Here is a 17,446-nt window from a genome sequence, read left to right as displayed (position 1 = left end):
CATCAACAGCTGCACATCTCCTGACTCCTCGCTGCAGTTTTCCTACTCATCACTCTTCCGACTGGTATTCACATTTGAATTTCAACAAATTCATGCTTTCAACTTAATCGATTCGCTTTGTGATTGTGCATACATACATGTCGATCGCTTCTTGAATCAGTAGATTTGAGCTTTATTTGAAATTGAATCTGCTCGAATTTGGAGCACGCGATCACTTCTTGTTTGTTGATGTTAGATTTTAAGATCATCTATGCTAAGACGAGGATCTGACTGTTTTCTTTGATTCATTGAAGTTTGGATGACTACAAGAATAATTTGAGTTTTCAAATGAATTTGCAGCGATCTTTGATCTCAAAGTCATGGTCAGGGAAACCCAATGACTGGCAACCGAAGTCTCTTATTGCTTTCAATGCAGTTGCAATACCCACCAATTTACAAGAAAACAAAGGTAAAACATTACTAATCTGTCTTTTTTTTGAATATAGGGGTAGAGGATGGGGAGACTCGAACTCGAGATCTCTATGAGATACCACACATATGAGTGTTATTTGAACTACTCGTGGTTCTCTACTAATCTGAATTTGTATTCACTTGAAGTATTATACTCTTGCCTTAATCACATTGGTACTGATAATCGGTATGATCACACGATATGGGTTTTATAAAATCCTCCAGAGCAAATGGGGAGAAGTGTTAATCAGTTATTGTTCATTACCTTGCATTTTCTTATGGCTGCTTTAGTTGATCCTTATGAATTCATAATGATAATGAATTAAAACTCACTGCATTCCTCATTGACTTTTTATCATTTTCTTCACTATCCCTTGATCCCTTCTGCATATTCTGCTTACTCTGGAAACAGGAGTTCTTTTAAACCAATTTATTCTAGTCAGCTGAAATATTGTATGCTGATATTGCTATAGAGTTTTACTTTCTGACAAAGACAATAGTAATAGAGCTCAATAAAATATTACATATAATTGGCTTGAAAAAGCTTCCTTGTCCCCTCTAAACTATATTTACTGTAAATTGCTGTCATGAAAGATAGAGAGCCTTTAATTTTTTTTTTAATGATGTTTGACTTCAGAGATTTTAAATTATTTAGTGCATTCTTGATAAACTATCCCTTTCTTTATAATGCCTAACCTTCTCTGAGATTAGTTCTTAACCACCATGGATTTCTTAGAAGTCCTCTTCTTTCTCCTCCTCCATTTTTCCATTACATGTGCAACCAAACATTGCCCAGTTTTCATTTGTCGCAGCGATCACATCCCAATTCGATTCCCCTTTTCACTACAAGTCAAGCAGCCTCAAAACTGTGGATTTCCTGGATTCAACCTCAGCTGCAACGATCAGGGTGTTACAGTTCTGAACTTGCCGTATTCTGGTGACTTTTTGGTTAGCAACATCAACTATCAAACTCAACAGATACAAGTCTATGACTCAAATAACTGCCTTGCTGGACGGCTTTTGAGTCTTAATCTTTCAGGGTCACCTTTCAATGCTGCTTTCTATCAGAACTACACCTTCCTTCGTTGCCCCACAGAGCTCGTGACATCTCGGTTCACTCCTATAAATTGCCTCAGTAATTCCACAGCCTCAGTTTTGGCTACCTCTTCCATGAGTCTAGTCAATGCAATGTCTACATCTTGTGATATCATTGATACATTGCCGACTCCAGTTTCGCATGCATCTCAAGATGAAAAGGGCTTCTCGGTTGACCTCAACGATGATCTTAAGCTAACATGGTTTGTGCCTGACTGCACAGCCTGTGAAACAAGAGGTGGCATCTGTGGTTTCAAGAGCAATACTACCCAAGAAATCGGCTGTTCCTACGAGTCTAGTTCTGGTAATGATATTTCTTGATCTTCATTTTCCTTCATCTGTTGCTTATGCACAGGTTAATGAGCACATAACTTAAGGAGTCATGAACTCAATAAACTTAACATAGTTGGAAAAATGACCAAGTCAGGGCTTTCTAGGGAGCTAATGAAGCTAGAGATATGTCATGAATAGACAATTTAGGAAAGTTGAGTTTCATATTCTTGTGTGTTAATTGACTCAACCAGAGATAATGCTTATCTATTGTGTTATGGGCATTAATCTAATGAAATTGACTGAGGGAAACAATTTGATGAGGTCATTGGGTGGCTGGGGGATTGAAACAGAGTCATTCACCATATAAAGGCCAAAAGTCAGAACTCTAAACAATCTATTCAAGTTCCCTAAAAACTTCCCTTACCAAGAAACCTCCTTATCTATTTCTTGCAAGTCAACCCTAATAATTTGCAAATGATCACCTCCCAAGTGTAAGTCAGCAGTTGTTTTCTTCTTGTTCTTGTGTTTCCCATTTCTCTTAAATGGGAAAAAAGTCAGTGATTGATTTTGGGTACCTGTGCCTAAAAATTTGATCAAAAGTTTTCTAATCCGCTTCCTATTCCAGGCGGATCAACCAATGGCCTTGAGGTTTTCAGAATCATTGGCTTGTCAATTGGAGTGCCTGCCATCATATTTGCTGTTGGAATTGGTATATTTGCGTGTTTGTTGGATCAAAGCAGGAACTCTATACCAGCTGCAGTGACTCCACAACCCGCCATTGTGTCGACGGGTGTTGATGAGTCCACCATTGAATCATACCAGAAGGTAGTCCTTGGGGAAAGTCGTCGACTACCTGGACTCAATGATGGCAGCTGCCCAATATGCCTGTCAGAGTACAAAAGCAATGAGACACTGAGATGCTTACCAGGCTGCAAACACTGCTTCCATGCTGATTGCATAGATGAGTGGCTCCGGTTGAATGGTACATGTCCAGTTTGCCGGAATTCACCACCCCACGCCAATGTTCCTACAGAGAATGTCTAGTGCATTGCCTACCTCTTTTTTCCTAGTAGTGTTCAAACTTTTCTTCTCCTTTTCACACTTGTACATATGATTTGTTACTCCTTCAAACTTTTATCTCAAATACTTTTTTAAGTCACAAGAACCATCACAAAGGTTTATGCATCTTTGGATCACCCTGAACAACAAAATTGTTGAATAGGAGTCAAAGGCTTACAACTTGGAATAGAGTAAAACTTGGTCTGACCGACTCAAACGTCAATTTGCATTGGGTCAGTACACGATTGGTTCCGCTATTTTTTGGCCAAACTTCGTTGTTTAAACCTCTAAATTTACGATTTTTTTGTCATTTTAAAAAATATTTGTTTCTTTTATATCTTTCCATTTAGAAATTTGAATTGGGTCGATTCTGACCAATTTCATAGTTGACCAAATGAGACTTCCGTTCACATGTGAAACATATCATACTTATATGCAATCACCCCCTTTAGCAATGTAGTACTAGCTAGTTTCAATTAAGTTTAAACACAAAAGAACATTTGACCCGGTGATAGAATTGCAATATGTGCAATCTAGAGGTCGTGAGTATCAATTTCTGAAAACACCTCTATGGCTAATTCATGGGCCCAACATTTTGTTCCATTTTGGCAATCCAAAAGGGTTTAGACTTTTAAGGCCTGATCAGATTTTGAACTAATAGATCTTTAAACAGAATGGGCCGGGCCGTAAAAGATTAATTCCAAAATATTTTCGGTTGGAAGGGCAAATTGGTCATTTAGCTATCTTCGGATCCGAACGGGAGCTCAGAATTCGTGTAAAGTCTCTACAGGTACAAAATCCAGGATAAACGAACAAATTGATGAATAAGGAAAATATGAGCGATAGGGGTCGGACCTTCCCGGTGGATCCGAATCTGCCAAGATGGGTCTGCCAGAACTGCCACAACCCCCTCTGCATCATCGGAGTGGAATCCTATGCCGACAAGTTCTTCAACGACTCTTCTTCTCGCTCCGGTTACCTTTTTTTTCCGTTCTGTTAATTACTTCATTATTTTCATTGCAATTCTGCTACCCTCTTTCCTTTTTCTATTTTTGATTTTCAGTTCTGCGTTGGGGATTTTCCAAAATTTGTGTTTTCTTTTTGATTCTTGGCTTGGATTAGTTCATCCAGCCAGATTTTGTTTAGGAATAACAAAATTGGTGCTCTGTGTTGTGTTTTGTTTAGAAGATTCGACTTGGTAACAGTCTGTTAGTTGCGCACTTGAATCGTACTGTGGCAATCTGGACACATACCTGAATCATTAGGGATACTTGGTGTTTCGCAATTTATGTGTTGCATTGTAATTGATTATTGATATCACTCAGCCACACTCTATTCTGACGAGTTTCATTCAGTTAGCAACGGCTTCTGCTTAGCTTCACAAAAGAACAATTTGCACTGCTTATGTGCATCTGATATACGCTGACTTTGGTGCTACCTTCAGAATCTTAGTGAATTGTCATGGATTCCTCTCCTTCTGGTGACATTGCAAGTTTCTTTTATGTGATATATCTGACTATCATTTCGATCAAACCCTTTGAGTAAGCAAATTCCATGTGCATCATGGTTGGTTTGTATTTCAGTACAGTGATGTGTTTGTTAGGAAAAGTTTGTAACTGCTCTTTAGCTTATCGTATGTTGTATGTTAGTGAAGATTGATGGATTTCTGATTGCTGTGTGCCGGCACAAATGGATGCAGCAATGCAGGCCTCTTCAATTCATGGTGCCACACGTATGGATAATTCCTATGTTGTGTTGCCGAAGCAAAGGCCTTCTGCACAAGGGCCCTCATCACGTCCTCGCACTGGAGCTGCTCAGCATGAGACAGGTCAGCAGTCTGGAAAGACCATGGAAGAATCCTTTGTGGTCGTGTACAAGTCCGAGTCTGCATCTGATGGGGGTGGAAACCAGTCATCATTACCTGAAGGGGGACCTAGCAGTCATATGCAGCCAAACAACACTGGCTTTCACTCAACTATTACTGTTCTAAAACGTGCATTCGAGATTGCGACAACCCAGACACAGGTACAAATAATGTGAAGAAATTGGTTTCAAACTCTGTATAAAACATTTTGGTTTGTCTCTTGCGTTGATGTTAGAAGTTTATGCGCGAAGAAGTGCACTATGACCTTTTTTTTCCATTATTAGGTTGAGCAACCTTTATGCCTCGAATGCATGCGGGTTTTATCTGATAAACTTGAAAAGGAGGTTGAAGATGTGAATAGGGACAATGAAGCATATGAAGCTTGTCTTCAGCGCTTAGAAGGGGAGGCACAAGATGCTCTTAGCGATGCTGATTTTCTTAAAGAGAAATTAAAGGTGCTTTACGCAACTATTTTCTTTTGCACTAGGTAATCAGCCAATTAGTGAGTGGTTAGTGGTTAGTGAGCTTCCTTTCAGAAGAAAGTAATCAGTGAATTTAGTCATAGCATTGCTTGCAACTCTATTATCTTAGCTGTTTTTATATCCTCGTTCCTTCCTCCCAAACAAACAAAAAAAGCAACAGTTTTTTTTTTCTTTCCTTTCATCGGCTTGGGGAAGGGTATTGGTAGTGACTTTCAAGAAATTTTTGCTGTAGTTGTTTTATTTGAAAAATGTGATTGAATGATTTCATTAATATCGAATCATATCTTAAGTCGTAATTTTTATTTTATCTACTACTGGTGTTGTTCAAAGGCTGAGGAGGAAGAAAGGAAACTTGAAGCAGAAATCCAAGAAATACTGAAACAAAAGGCAGAGGCTGACGCTCAATCGAAAGAACTAGAGTTGAAATCTGGCCGCTTTAAAGAATTGGAGGAGCGGTCAGTTTTGCTTAATATATGAATTATGCATATATATTTTTTGCTGTACTTAAGGTTTTTTTTATGTTTTTCTTTGCCTCTCTTTCGCTGGATTTATCTTAAATGTTCTCCTTGAGTCCTTGATCATGATAGTCTTTTTGAACCTGTTGTGTAGCAGGTATTGGCAGGAATTCAATAATTTTCAGTTTCAATTGATTTCACATCAGGTGTGTTCTAATATCTCCTTTTTCCACTACATTCTTTTGAAATGGTGATTGCCCTGTATTTTTCATTCAGATTGATCGTCCTAATAGTCAAACTACTGATGTGTGCCAAAATTGGTTTCTGATATTCATTAGTCAAACAAATTAGTGAAGTGATTTACAACTGATTGTCCCAAGCTTTGAAGCACTGGAATTTCTTGGATTTCTTATGCAACTGAATCGAGTACTTTCTGATGTTTGTGGGATTTTTTTATTTTTATTCTTTCAAACTAAATGATGAATGAACTGATATTAAAAGTTTATCCCTGAAAATCATAGGCATAGAAATCTTAATAAATTTCTTAGAATGGTGGTATATTTAACAGGAAAAAGTACTTTTGAGGGTTTTCTTGACATAGCAATGTTGATATCATTTGATGAACATTCACTGCAATTTGTCGCTAGGCCAATCCTCGTCTATTATTGATTCATTAGATTTTTAGTTATGTATTTATCTCTCCCTTTTCAAATCACTGGTTGGTATACAGGAAGAAAGAGATGCAATTTCAGCCAAGATTGAAGTTTCACAAGCACATTTGGAGCTTTTGAAGCGAACTAGTGTACTCAATGATGCCTTCCCAATTTATCATGATGGAGAATTTGGGACAATAAACAATTTTCGACTTGGTCGGCTTCCTAAAGCTCCTGTAAGTACTGGTTTTTTAATACTTATTTTTCATCCTATTTGTGCAGATGTTTTGGTTGGAATGCACCCTAAGCAGATGTGTAGAACATGCTTACCCTAGAAGAATCAGGATTGATTATGCTCTGTAGATGTTTACTCTTTGTCCATGATTCTGTTTGAAAAAGACTGTCAAGTAGATGGTTTATTTTGAAGGCTTTCTACCTTGTGTTATGGCCCACTTCTTGCTCTATTTTGGAGGCTTTTTGAAGAGGATATGTTTCTAGGATGCGAGGGGAAAAAACCATACACTTAAGGAAGAAAAGGCTAGTTTAAGAAGTAACATTATTTTTTCATCATTGTTATCTAACAGTGTTTTATGTTTTTGTTCTTTTAATAATAAGTTTCTGGTGAAGCTAATTCGAGCATTTTGGGCAGCCACTTAATCACAGAATGTCACTTTTCCCTTGAACTAAAGGACAAAAAGATCACTTCATAATCGAACCAAAAAGTGTAGGGAAGATTCATTCATAAGCTACCTTATAGTGATTTGACTTTAAATTTTTGTGCATTGATGATTGAAATCGTCATTTCATTGTTGTGTTATGGCTGTCATCTAGTACGTGCCTCTTTTTATGAGTTTCTGGAGTGATGGTTTCATGCTATTTGTTAATTTGTCATCATCGTCATCCGAACCTTTATTCCAAAAGTTTGGGGTCGGTTGCATGAGCTTTTCTTACTACTTCAAGCCATGTCTTCTTGCTATTTGATAAGTGCTACCTTAAAATCCTGCTCTTTAGTACCCTTTACTCTAGAAATTGTAAGTTGGTTATCTTAATCTTTAACAGTGTTTTGTAATCATATAGGTCGAGTGGGATGAGATAAATGCTGCATGGGGCCAAGGTTGCCTTCTTCTACATACGATGTGCCAATATTTCCGGCCGAAGTTTCAGTATCCTTTGCAATATAAAGTTTATGAATTTTCACTTTCAGAAAAATACAACTTATATAGAAATTTTCGCTTTATGTTTCCCTTATGTAATTGCATCGTGTTGCTTATTTACTTCTTGTTGGTTTTCTGATGAGATTGATGATATTAAGTACAAAGGTGCACAAGCCCCTGAGGTTATTGTCATTTATGTTGATATTGTGCTTGACGATTTAGCTTGAAGTCCTAAGTTAATTTTGTGACATGATAAATAGGTACTTTTGAATGGTATGACTGTTGGATTTTATCTAGTGAGAAATCCAAACAGTGGTTTTTGAAGTCCTGATGCAATAGTTGTGTTATGGGAAGCAATACTCTTGGATCTTGGTTCTTAGTTCTTTTGAATGCAATAGCTCTCCAATCTATATTCTTGACTATATAAACTGTTAAGAGTGTGTTATGATATTATGTATTAGTCTTAGGGGTAGTCTAGTCTTTGTCTTATTCTCTCCTCTCTATATATGTTTGTAACCCTAACTCTCTTATCTAAATAATGAACTCTCTTATCTAAATTTGCTGGTTTGTAATATTGCAATGTTTGAGCAAAAAGATGGTTAATTTATATATCCTTGAGCACAGGGAAAAGAGTCGTTTACTTGAATAGATCCTTGTGCTGGATGGCCTTTTATTTCTGTAGTGCTGTTTTTAGAAACTAGTTCTATATTTAAAACTGCTTCCTTTGCTAATGGAACTTTAGCTTTTATTTGAGGTTAAACATACAAGTTAGAATGGCTCTATTTTGGATGTAGAAAAAGCTAAAGAGTTCATACTAGATGTGGCTGGTAATTCATCTTTATGTTGGATTTTAATGCGGAAAACGGTCAAATGGCGCTGTACCAATTTTAAGCAACAGGCATGCTTGGTAGCATTTTATTATTGAAAAATTGAAATGTTAAAAGGGCATGTTTGCCTCTTCCTTAATTTCCCCTTGACAAAATAGCTACTGTTATGTCAATGTGTAGAGGATATTTGAATCTGTGGATAGTTCGTATTATTCAGAAAATTTTAAAATAGAGAAACTTTTAATGATTTCTATTCAGACTTTTTGGATTCTACAAAATTGTCTATCTAAGGCTTGAGATATCCGTAACTGTTAATTTGTAGATATCGAATAAAAATTCTGCCTATGGGGAGTTATCCTCGGATTATGGATACCAACAACAGTATGTGTGAGCTGTAAGTAAGCCTTTCTGATTTACATTGTATCCCTTTCATCTTGTTCAGCTTGTCAAATTGGAGTCATGGTTGATGGGGTTTGGTTTCTGCCTTCATCTTGTATTACGCTATGCTTAATGTCAGGATTTATCTTATCTAATGGATGAGTTTGAAATGATTTAGTGATCTGGTAGGCAACTGTCACCAACAGCTTTTTTTCATTATTTTTACAAATATCAAACATGGTGGTATTTTGGGAAAGATCCTTCATTGGTCTTGTGGATCATGCATGTGATTCACCTTTCACTTTTCATATCCTACTTGGTCGTCAGAACATTTCATCCTTTCAATGTCTGTTATATCATATATGTTTTAACAACATAGTGTTTCTCAGATTTGGTCCTGTGAACTTGTTTTGGAGTACTCGTTATGACAAAGCAATGACATTGTTCTTGACATGCCTAAAAGACTTTGCGGAGTTTGCATATTCTAAAGATCAAGAAAACAACATTCCGCCTGAGAAATGTTTTAGACTTCCGTACAAGTAAGTTCTTTTTTGTCTTTTGAACCGTGTTTATTTCGTGGTTGATCTGGATTGAAATTAAGAACAGGAATTTCAACTCTAGGAGTTAGGTATTGATTTTTTTATTGACGAATTGGCTTATTGAATTAAATTATGGGCTTGCTCCCTCTGTACTAACTTAGAACAGGATTTTCAACTGTAGGAGTTAGGAATTGATTTTTTTTTATTGATGAATTGGCTTAGTTGAATCAACTGTAAGAGAATGGTTTGATGCATGTATTTCAGTTCTTAAACAACTGCAGTTGATATGGAAATTCCATATCATTCACCATAGTCTTCCAAATCAATATTTGCTCGACATGGATTTGCAATTTTGTTTTCCGCTAAAAAATACTTTTCTATAAGTTTTGAGTGTTGTTGGACTTCAGTTCAGGAAATTGTATTACTTTGTTTCCGTGTTTTCTTAATGTCTCGTACGCAACCTGCAGGATTGAAAATGACAGAGTGGTATGCAGGAATGAAAGTGACAAACTGGAGAGCCACTCGATTACACAGAGCTTCAATAAACAGGAGAATTGGACCAGAGCTCTGAGACATACACTCTGCAATTTGAAATGGGCTCTCTACTGGTTTATTGGAAATACAAATTTCCAGCCTCTTTCAGCATCTGTGTCCTCACATCCTGACGTTGCTGCATCTGTAGGCTCTTTATATGCAAAACGGGGTGGTGCTGATTCCAAGTATTCTGCGTCCAAATGATGAAATGGTGAAATTCTGGACACACTGCAATCTGTGACATATCAGTAATGTAAATACAAATTGAAATCCTAAATACAATTGCAGTTACAAGTATAGGTTTTCGTTACATATTAAACAAAATTACTTTTGCAAATTGATCCAACTAAACAGACCCAATAGACAAGTTATGAAATGCCATCTTTACGTTTGTCACAAGACATATCGTCCATAAACTAATCAATTTCTGAATGGAAAATACATTGACAGGTAAGTAGTCGTCTCATCTAACTTATATGTTCAGCTCAGCTAGCTAACCATTTAAGATGCGGGGTTTCAAATTGTGCAAATAGCATATTTATAAGTGTGTACTGTTGATTGGTGATAGTACAGGTCCAGGACTAATTCATATCGATTAATAACTAATAGACTTTCCAGAAGGGAGTAAGAGAATTATAAATGTCTCGGCGGGGACCTGCTGTATTTTTATTACAGCAGGTCCCGCTGTAATATGATTTTAAGTCAGTAAAAAATTTTATTTTTATTTTTAAAAATAATAAATGTATAGTATTATTCTTAACGAATCCAATGATATATTTTGTGTTCGAAACAAAAATCATATTAAACATGAAAAATACATAACAATTTTAGACCATCGGATATAAACACAAGACATTCGATGTTTCGATCGCGATGAATTTGATTTTTGTTTCGAACAAAAAATATGTCGTTGGATTCGTTAGACCGAATACTACACATTTATGATTTTTAAAAATTAAATAAAAAAAATTTTGTGCTCCAAAAGAGCTACAGTGGGGTCTGCTGTAATTTTTACTACAGCAGACCCCCGGCACCCCTCATATTGATGGTGGGAGTATGGACTAGAGTACTAGACTGCCACGAGAATCAATTTAGTTTCCTTTTTCGTCTTTCTTTAATGATTCAATTAGCATGTAGACATGTTTGACAGGGTCTTTCCTCCATTGAATTTATACGAGGCAAAAAAAAAAAATCTTCCATATCAAGGCACCCCAAACACCTTACCTCACATCACTTTTCTCCCAAACAAGTCCGTACAAGTTCAGAGAAACTAGGGCATGCAGAGTACTTCCAATTATCCAGACCACAACAAGAAGTTATTGCTTCAAAATGAGAGAACAGCATATCATGGATCAACAGGGTAATTACATCAGCAACTATTACAAATACATAAATATTAAGGAATGTCGAAGTTCCGTAATGAAATTTCATTAAGTCTAATGTGGGAGAGGGAAAGAAAAAAAAAAGGACCAAATGTTACATTTCTTCTGCTGGCTTGAAAACTACAACAGACGGCAATACAACTATTTCCCTATTTGCACGACAGCAATGATCAGTACTACGTTCTAAGACTGTTCAGTTGTTCAAATTCCTGCTAGAGATGACATACTAGTCTTTATTAATATAAATCTCCCATACTAGTCTTATTTGCTCTAAGAAATTTGAATGAAAAGATGCGCCATGTTCCACTGTCTACGATTTCTCTTCATCAGACTGAGAGCATGGACCAGGGTCAACAAAAAACTCCTCTACTGAAACCAAAAGGTACAATGTATTTCAGTCCATGCATGATCAATAAACTCACGAAGGCGCGCAAAGTTCAACTTTTGTAAATAAATTGCAATTATCAAACAATTAAACCAATATTCATTGGCATATGTTGTTTACAAATGATATGATAATATCTGTGAGTGAAGTAGGGGAAAGTTTGAAATTGGGAAGACAACGAAGTACCCTGAAATCCAAAGCTTTGAAAATTTTGAAAGAAGAATGTGTGAAATGTAACAAAAGTAAGAGAGATGATTAAGAATTTTTAAAAAATGGATGCAAAAAAGAAGATTCCATAAAGTGAAAATTTCACACTTCTTGGGCCAATGGAATGATGTGAGCCTTTAGGATGTGTTCCAAAGGATTAAAGGTAGTCAGATGATACCAGATGAATTTCGCATGTTGCGCAACTAAATATACTATAATTTTTATAGGTTTGCTCTACATCCACTAACGATGAACACGTGCTGTTACAAAACAACATGCTTGAATAAACAAATGATCAAAAACAACATTCCCCTAGATATGTGGCAATATAAGGAAAGACGAGATAAAAAAAAAACGAGGCCATTCAATCAATGGTATGAACTTGTACTACGCAGAGAACGGAAGACCCATCAAAATAATGATGCATACACATAGCTTGCCTCTCATCAAAAATAAAAAATGTCAAATGGGAAAGGGAAAGGGAAAACGATAGATCTACGTTACCTATGTCATCATGCTCTAGAGAATCAAGTAAAATTTCTGAATCTGAGCCCAGGAAGGGAGAACCAGGATAGTTTCCTAGAGCCCCTAAATCTGCATACATAGAAACAATTCCAAGACAGAACAATCAACACTTATTAGATAGATAACTAGTAAGATTGTGGAGCCAGTCAGGACAGACAGAATATGATATAGTATATTAAGAATCTTCCATAAGAGATTATTTAGGAGTTTGTGAAGTGTCAGGAAAAGAAGAACGTAAATTTTATGACAAGGTTAAATGATGATTACTTTAGATTTTGATAACATAGCTATAACACAATTTCTGTTGCAACATCAAACTGGTATAAAGCATAAAGTTATGCCACAACTTACCTCCCAAATTGGACAAATCTGCAGTTAGATCTGAGAGGCTGAAATTCCACGGAATTTGATCCAATGATCTCAGGGAATCTCTCGAATTTCCAGCCCCGCCATCTGGTCCAAGCTGCAATCCGACTGAACATGCCACATCTGATGTGAATGTTGTATCTAGAGCAGAAGTGTCAACTCCCATTCCCGACATGTCTGATGCAGTGAAAGGAAAATGACCACTAGATGCAGCAGACGTGGGACTCACAGACATTTCTGACATAACACTGCTTGAAGGAACAACAGGAGCTACTTCAGCTGCACTTGTATCCAACATCATCCTAGAAGGTATGAAGCAGATGTCATTAGCATGATTTGTGGAGTATTGAAAAAGGAAAATCAGATTCCAAATTTCTCAAACTTAAACTCATTTAAATTTTGAACAATGCCAAGTCATTAGAACATACTGTGGATTAAAAAATAAAGAATATTTCAAGAAAAAGACCACAAATCTATCCTAATCTGTGGTAATAAATGCATTGAAGCAAGATCGTAAACCATAACAATATAACACAAGAGGTGGATATATCCTTGAAAAGCAGCAATATTTGTTCCGCAGCAGAGTAACAATTAATAAATATACAAATGCAGCAAAATCATGCATCAATAGATACAAATACATAAATCAAATCCATGGAATGAACTAAAAGGGGCAATGAAACTGGATATATGAGCAATGTGCAAGAAATTAACAATTAAGAGTCAACTTCAAAAAAGGCAAAGATACAAAAGTTCTCACTCATTCCCAGAATTCATTCGAATGTGCTGAAAATTTCCTGGTGCAGGAACCCCATTAACCACATGACAGCTTGATATTCCACAGCCCAAGGAATCAATGTGGGGTTGGCCTGGAGCTGGAATTGGAGGTTGTAGCACAGGGTATCCCATAGGCATGTTGTTAACTGCACTGCAAACAAGTGGGATTGAATAATAATGAAAGGAACATAAAAATTCCATATCAACACACAACCACTGACTCTTGGAGGAACCATCGACCACCACGTATTTTCAATAGATACCAAGACTTTTAATACAAGGATCAGAAGAACAACTCTATGCTTAAGAAAGCAATGAACCAAAATATTCGAGAAATTTCTGCATGTATGAGTTAGGAAATGGAAAACAAACATGTTTGCATAGGTCATTTAAGATAATGTTAATGACATCTAGCATACTACTTGCATTCTATATATTAAAAATAAGAATAACCATTGGATTCTCATGGAAAATCTTAAGTAAACAAACCCCAAAATATATTTGTCACTCAACTTGTGATTAACTTACCGGGCATGGGATGAATCCCATTTTGTATAGGAGCCAAGGGAATCTTCGGAGGCACGGGATACTTCATAAGATGGAACTGATGCTCAAGCAAATGATTGAATAAAAGAATCTGTTTTTTCAACTTCAGCCTTATGTAATAGGCCCGGAAGAAATCTGCATTTTCTTCTTCTAACTTCTGCCAAACTAAGAGAAAGAAAACAAAAAGGAAATTAAACAAAAAAATAAACACTAAACACGATGACAATAATTAATCAGAGACATTTAAAAGGTTAGAATCTTGTGGTGAAGTCAAGGTCATAATTTTCAAGGTACCAACCAAGATTTATACTTTGCTATCATAAATTATTTAAAAATTTCTTTAATGCATCCTATGTTGGTAAAATGCATATTACTGCAAAGATATCTAAAGGCTTACCCAATGTTGTAAAACCAGGATCAATCCTAGCACGAGTTAAAAGAGTTTTGACCACCTCATCTCTATTCATATACAGTTGAAGGCACCGTTCTATCAAATTCTGGACCTACGCAAATGAAAAACTGAATAGGTAAGTTTTCCCAGGATCATAAAATGAAAACAAAATAATGAATACATGGACCAAACATAATGAACAGGTTGTCTTACAAGCTCAATATCTTGGCGTGAAACCTTTCTGTTACCATTACTTGAAGTGGATACAGAGCCAGAGTCTGCCAAGGGAGCCTCTCCCGAGTGATTGTTCTGCTCTTCACTTTGAGACTCATGTGAGACTTGGGTCGAGGATTGTATATCTTGAGTGTTCTGAAATCCAGTAAAAGTTCACTTCAGCATACAGCCAAACATCCAAAGATATTAATTCTTATATTGTAATTTGTAAGTTGCTGGTTTTCAAAGGTAAACTCCGCAGAGGGCAGGGTCAGAGAAGGGCAGAATGTACGCAAACCTTACCCCCATATATTATGTGATGGAGTTGTTGGCTTTTATATGGTTTCCTATTATGTGTGTAAGACCTATATACGGTCAGACTTGGGGTTTTTGATACAACACAATAATACAAACTCTAATTTCTCTATTTTCTGCACCACTCTCTCTTTCTATCTCCTTGTCTCAATTTTGACTATGTGGAGAGGTTGTTTCTAGGAATTGAACTTGTAACCTCTAGGTTGCACCCCTACAACTCTACCATTGGGCCATATGTAAGAAACAATGAGAAGAATATAAGAAAACAATGGCGTCAAAATAGCTGAAGGTAAATCAAAGAAACGATGCAGGAACATAGGGAAAATATAGGAAGGATTATCAACAAGGAAAATTCTTAAAATATGTTTTCGTTCGTGTGGATTAAGAGGAGGGAAGATATTGAGCTAAGAAAAGAAATGCATACAAGTAATGATCAGTTCTGAAAACCTGCACACAAATGTGGAATGGGGATCCATACGTTAGAGGAGTCAGGAAGAGAGACTCTAAAAGCGCATGCAGCAAAACCAGATTTCAATGATGCAATGCCAAGCAGATGACAACTCACAATTTTTATTAAATAGCATTTTGAGCATTGGCAAGAAGAGAAATATCAGAAAACTCCACAATATCATGATGACAACACAAAACAATCAGGGAACCTGTAAGGTCATCATTCCGGCTAGGTTGCTGCTGGCATCTCCTTGTTAATAACTTGAATGTTCCTTGGCTATAGCTGCAGTCACGTAATTCACTATGGTAAACACTTGTCATAATGAGGCACTAATAAATAACTGTAGTTTAATTCTTTAAAGAGGAGGAAATGAATGGTAACTAGATCAAAAGGTGGAGCCCTTTATTAAGCATATTGTAGGCAGATCAGCTTTTCACATATAAAGATGAATTATAAACATCAAACTATGCAAAAGCAAAGACTCTCCTAACTAAACACAGGTTGGATAAATGACTAAATTTCCTTTTCTTCTTTAGTGCGAAGGTTGAAAAAAATAGCCCTAACTAATCCACACTGGCAATATAGCCCAATTCCCCTTGATGGATATAAGAGACAAAACATTAGACTTTGATCATCAGATGAATAATATATTTACTCGATCAGAACTGTGCTAACAGTCTTGGAAATTGCTACCATTAGCAAACACAAGCGCTGGCTTGATACTGGTTGTCCATGTTTCACAAATTAAACAAATTAGTTTATTATTTTTGAGGAATTCAAACTTGCATTTCCCAAGTTGCTACTGATACAGTTCGAAGAGTCACCATGGCCATAAGTCCTACTACTGTTGTACTACCCATAAAATTGCAAGCACATTGCTGATGGCAATTCTGCTAATGAAGATGATCCTTGGTTTACCATTAGCTGTCCGCAACAGAACATCTTTTGAACTTCCAAATGCAACACACAAACATTAAGCACAAATTTCTTCGAAGAACTAAAAAAGACCCAGATATGTTACCATGAAGTTAAAATCTGCTTTAGACCCCATTGAAGGCAAGCATAGCTTACAAATCACACAATATTTCAAATACTGCCGTTGGCACCTCGTCAAATAAAAAGGTAATTGAGCAGAAATAGCCCATCTGCATTGCACATCTTGCCATCAAACCATTGCACACTAGCTTAACAATCAGTGTTTCATAAGTACCTAATCCACCGTATATCAGTATGACTGTTTATCAAATAACCCGAGAATTCCGTGAAAATGCTCATCGGAAAGCAACATCTAAAAAGTAAATTATTAGGTAAGAAACCCACAAATCTCAGATTAACATAACAAATTTAGCAACGACGAATTCAAAAATAAAAAATTACCTGACTTGAAGATTCAGATTCTTCAAAACACCAGACAGCGATTGAATTTAATTTCGACAAATTAATAGATCTCTCGCATAAAGAACCGATCAAAGACCAAACAGTCGCCGAACTCAATAGCAAAAAATTCAACAATTCAAAAACCGATACAAACTAAGGAGCTAAAAAACTGGACTTGGAACGGTTCAATTGCAGGTAAATAGACCATTTGTGAGGAGTTTGAATGAAATTTTAGCTAGGAAATCGGAGGATTCGAAATTTGAAAGAGGGAGAGACATTACAGTCCACAGAGAAGAAGAAAAGTTGAGAAGGAAGCAGACTCTCTCTGCACGAGAAAAATCTTTCACCCAACAGTCACGCGAGTTTTGTGTTTCTTAATTCTTAACACCTACACTGCAATTTTCAATTTCGAGTTCAAACAAATTAAAAATAAATAAAAAAAATTTTCAAAAATAATAATTCATCTCGCCTTTTATTGAGGGATAGAGGTCACAAAACAAAATTTAATTATTGAATCAAAAAATGACATATCAATTATTAAAATCTTTTTTATTTTTTAATTCAAGAAAAGGGGTTGGAGAGTCTCGAACTTGATTACGAGACACCACACACTAGAGTATGAGGTCAAGGGAAGAGGAGGGAGAGTCGAACCCGATTACAAGATATCACACAGATCAGTATGAGTGTCATAGGAGCTATTCTCTATTATTATTACTATTATTATTATAAGAGAGAAAAATAAATATCT

At 36.3% G+C, this 17,446-nt stretch overlaps 3 protein-coding genes across 7 annotated transcripts; 2 read left to right on the top strand and 1 right to left on the bottom strand.

Annotated features, from left to right (window-relative positions):
* Positions 1 to 127: 127 nt before the first annotated feature.
* Positions 128 to 3,137, top strand: LOC120003706 (putative RING-H2 finger protein ATL21A). The gene is made up of 3 exons (XM_038852753.1): positions 128 to 448; positions 1,247 to 1,849; positions 2,444 to 3,137. Exons 1-3 carry the CDS (start codon positions 328 to 330, stop codon positions 2,860 to 2,862), a joined length of 1,143 nt encoding a protein of 380 aa, XP_038708681.1. The 5' UTR covers positions 128 to 327; the 3' UTR covers positions 2,863 to 3,137.
* Positions 3,138 to 3,678: 541 nt separating this feature from the next.
* LOC120003696 (beclin-1-like protein) lies at positions 3,679 to 10,087 on the top strand. Its single transcript, XM_038852730.1, has 10 exons — positions 3,679 to 3,851; positions 4,577 to 4,902; positions 5,026 to 5,196; positions 5,554 to 5,678; positions 5,836 to 5,884; positions 6,409 to 6,567; positions 7,409 to 7,494; positions 8,635 to 8,706; positions 9,080 to 9,229; positions 9,697 to 10,087. Exons 1-10 carry the CDS (start codon positions 3,698 to 3,700, stop codon positions 9,965 to 9,967), a joined length of 1,563 nt encoding a protein of 520 aa, XP_038708658.1. The 5' UTR covers positions 3,679 to 3,697; the 3' UTR covers positions 9,968 to 10,087.
* Positions 10,088 to 11,085: 998 nt separating this feature from the next.
* LOC120003695 lies at positions 11,086 to 17,241 on the bottom strand. 5 transcript variants are annotated; one of them, XM_038852726.1, is made up of 10 exons: positions 16,699 to 17,234; positions 16,532 to 16,609; positions 15,530 to 15,603; positions 14,556 to 14,711; positions 14,349 to 14,454; positions 13,934 to 14,116; positions 13,389 to 13,551; positions 12,614 to 12,930; positions 12,242 to 12,331; positions 11,086 to 11,514 (listed from the first exon to the last, which is right to left on the bottom strand). In XM_038852726.1, exons 3-10 carry the CDS (start codon positions 15,542 to 15,544, stop codon positions 11,456 to 11,458), a joined length of 1,089 nt encoding a protein of 362 aa, XP_038708654.1. In that variant the 5' UTR covers positions 15,545 to 15,603; positions 16,532 to 16,609; positions 16,699 to 17,234; the 3' UTR covers positions 11,086 to 11,455. The 5 variants fall into 5 exon arrangements, with proteins under 5 accessions (XP_038708654.1, XP_038708657.1, XP_038708655.1 ...); XM_038852729.1 differs by lacking the exon at positions 16,532 to 16,609 and having other exon boundaries at positions 11,086 to 11,511; positions 16,699 to 17,241; XM_038852727.1 differs by lacking the exon at positions 16,532 to 16,609 and having other exon boundaries at positions 15,530 to 15,621.
* Between the last annotated feature and the right edge of the window lie 205 nt (positions 17,242 to 17,446).

Source organism: Tripterygium wilfordii, chromosome 8, assembly GCF_013401445.1.
Source record: "Tripterygium wilfordii isolate XIE 37 chromosome 8, ASM1340144v1, whole genome shotgun sequence".
NCBI lineage: Eukaryota > Viridiplantae > Streptophyta > Magnoliopsida > Celastrales > Celastraceae > Tripterygium > Tripterygium wilfordii.
This window is presented reverse-complemented; position numbering and strand designations above follow the sequence as displayed.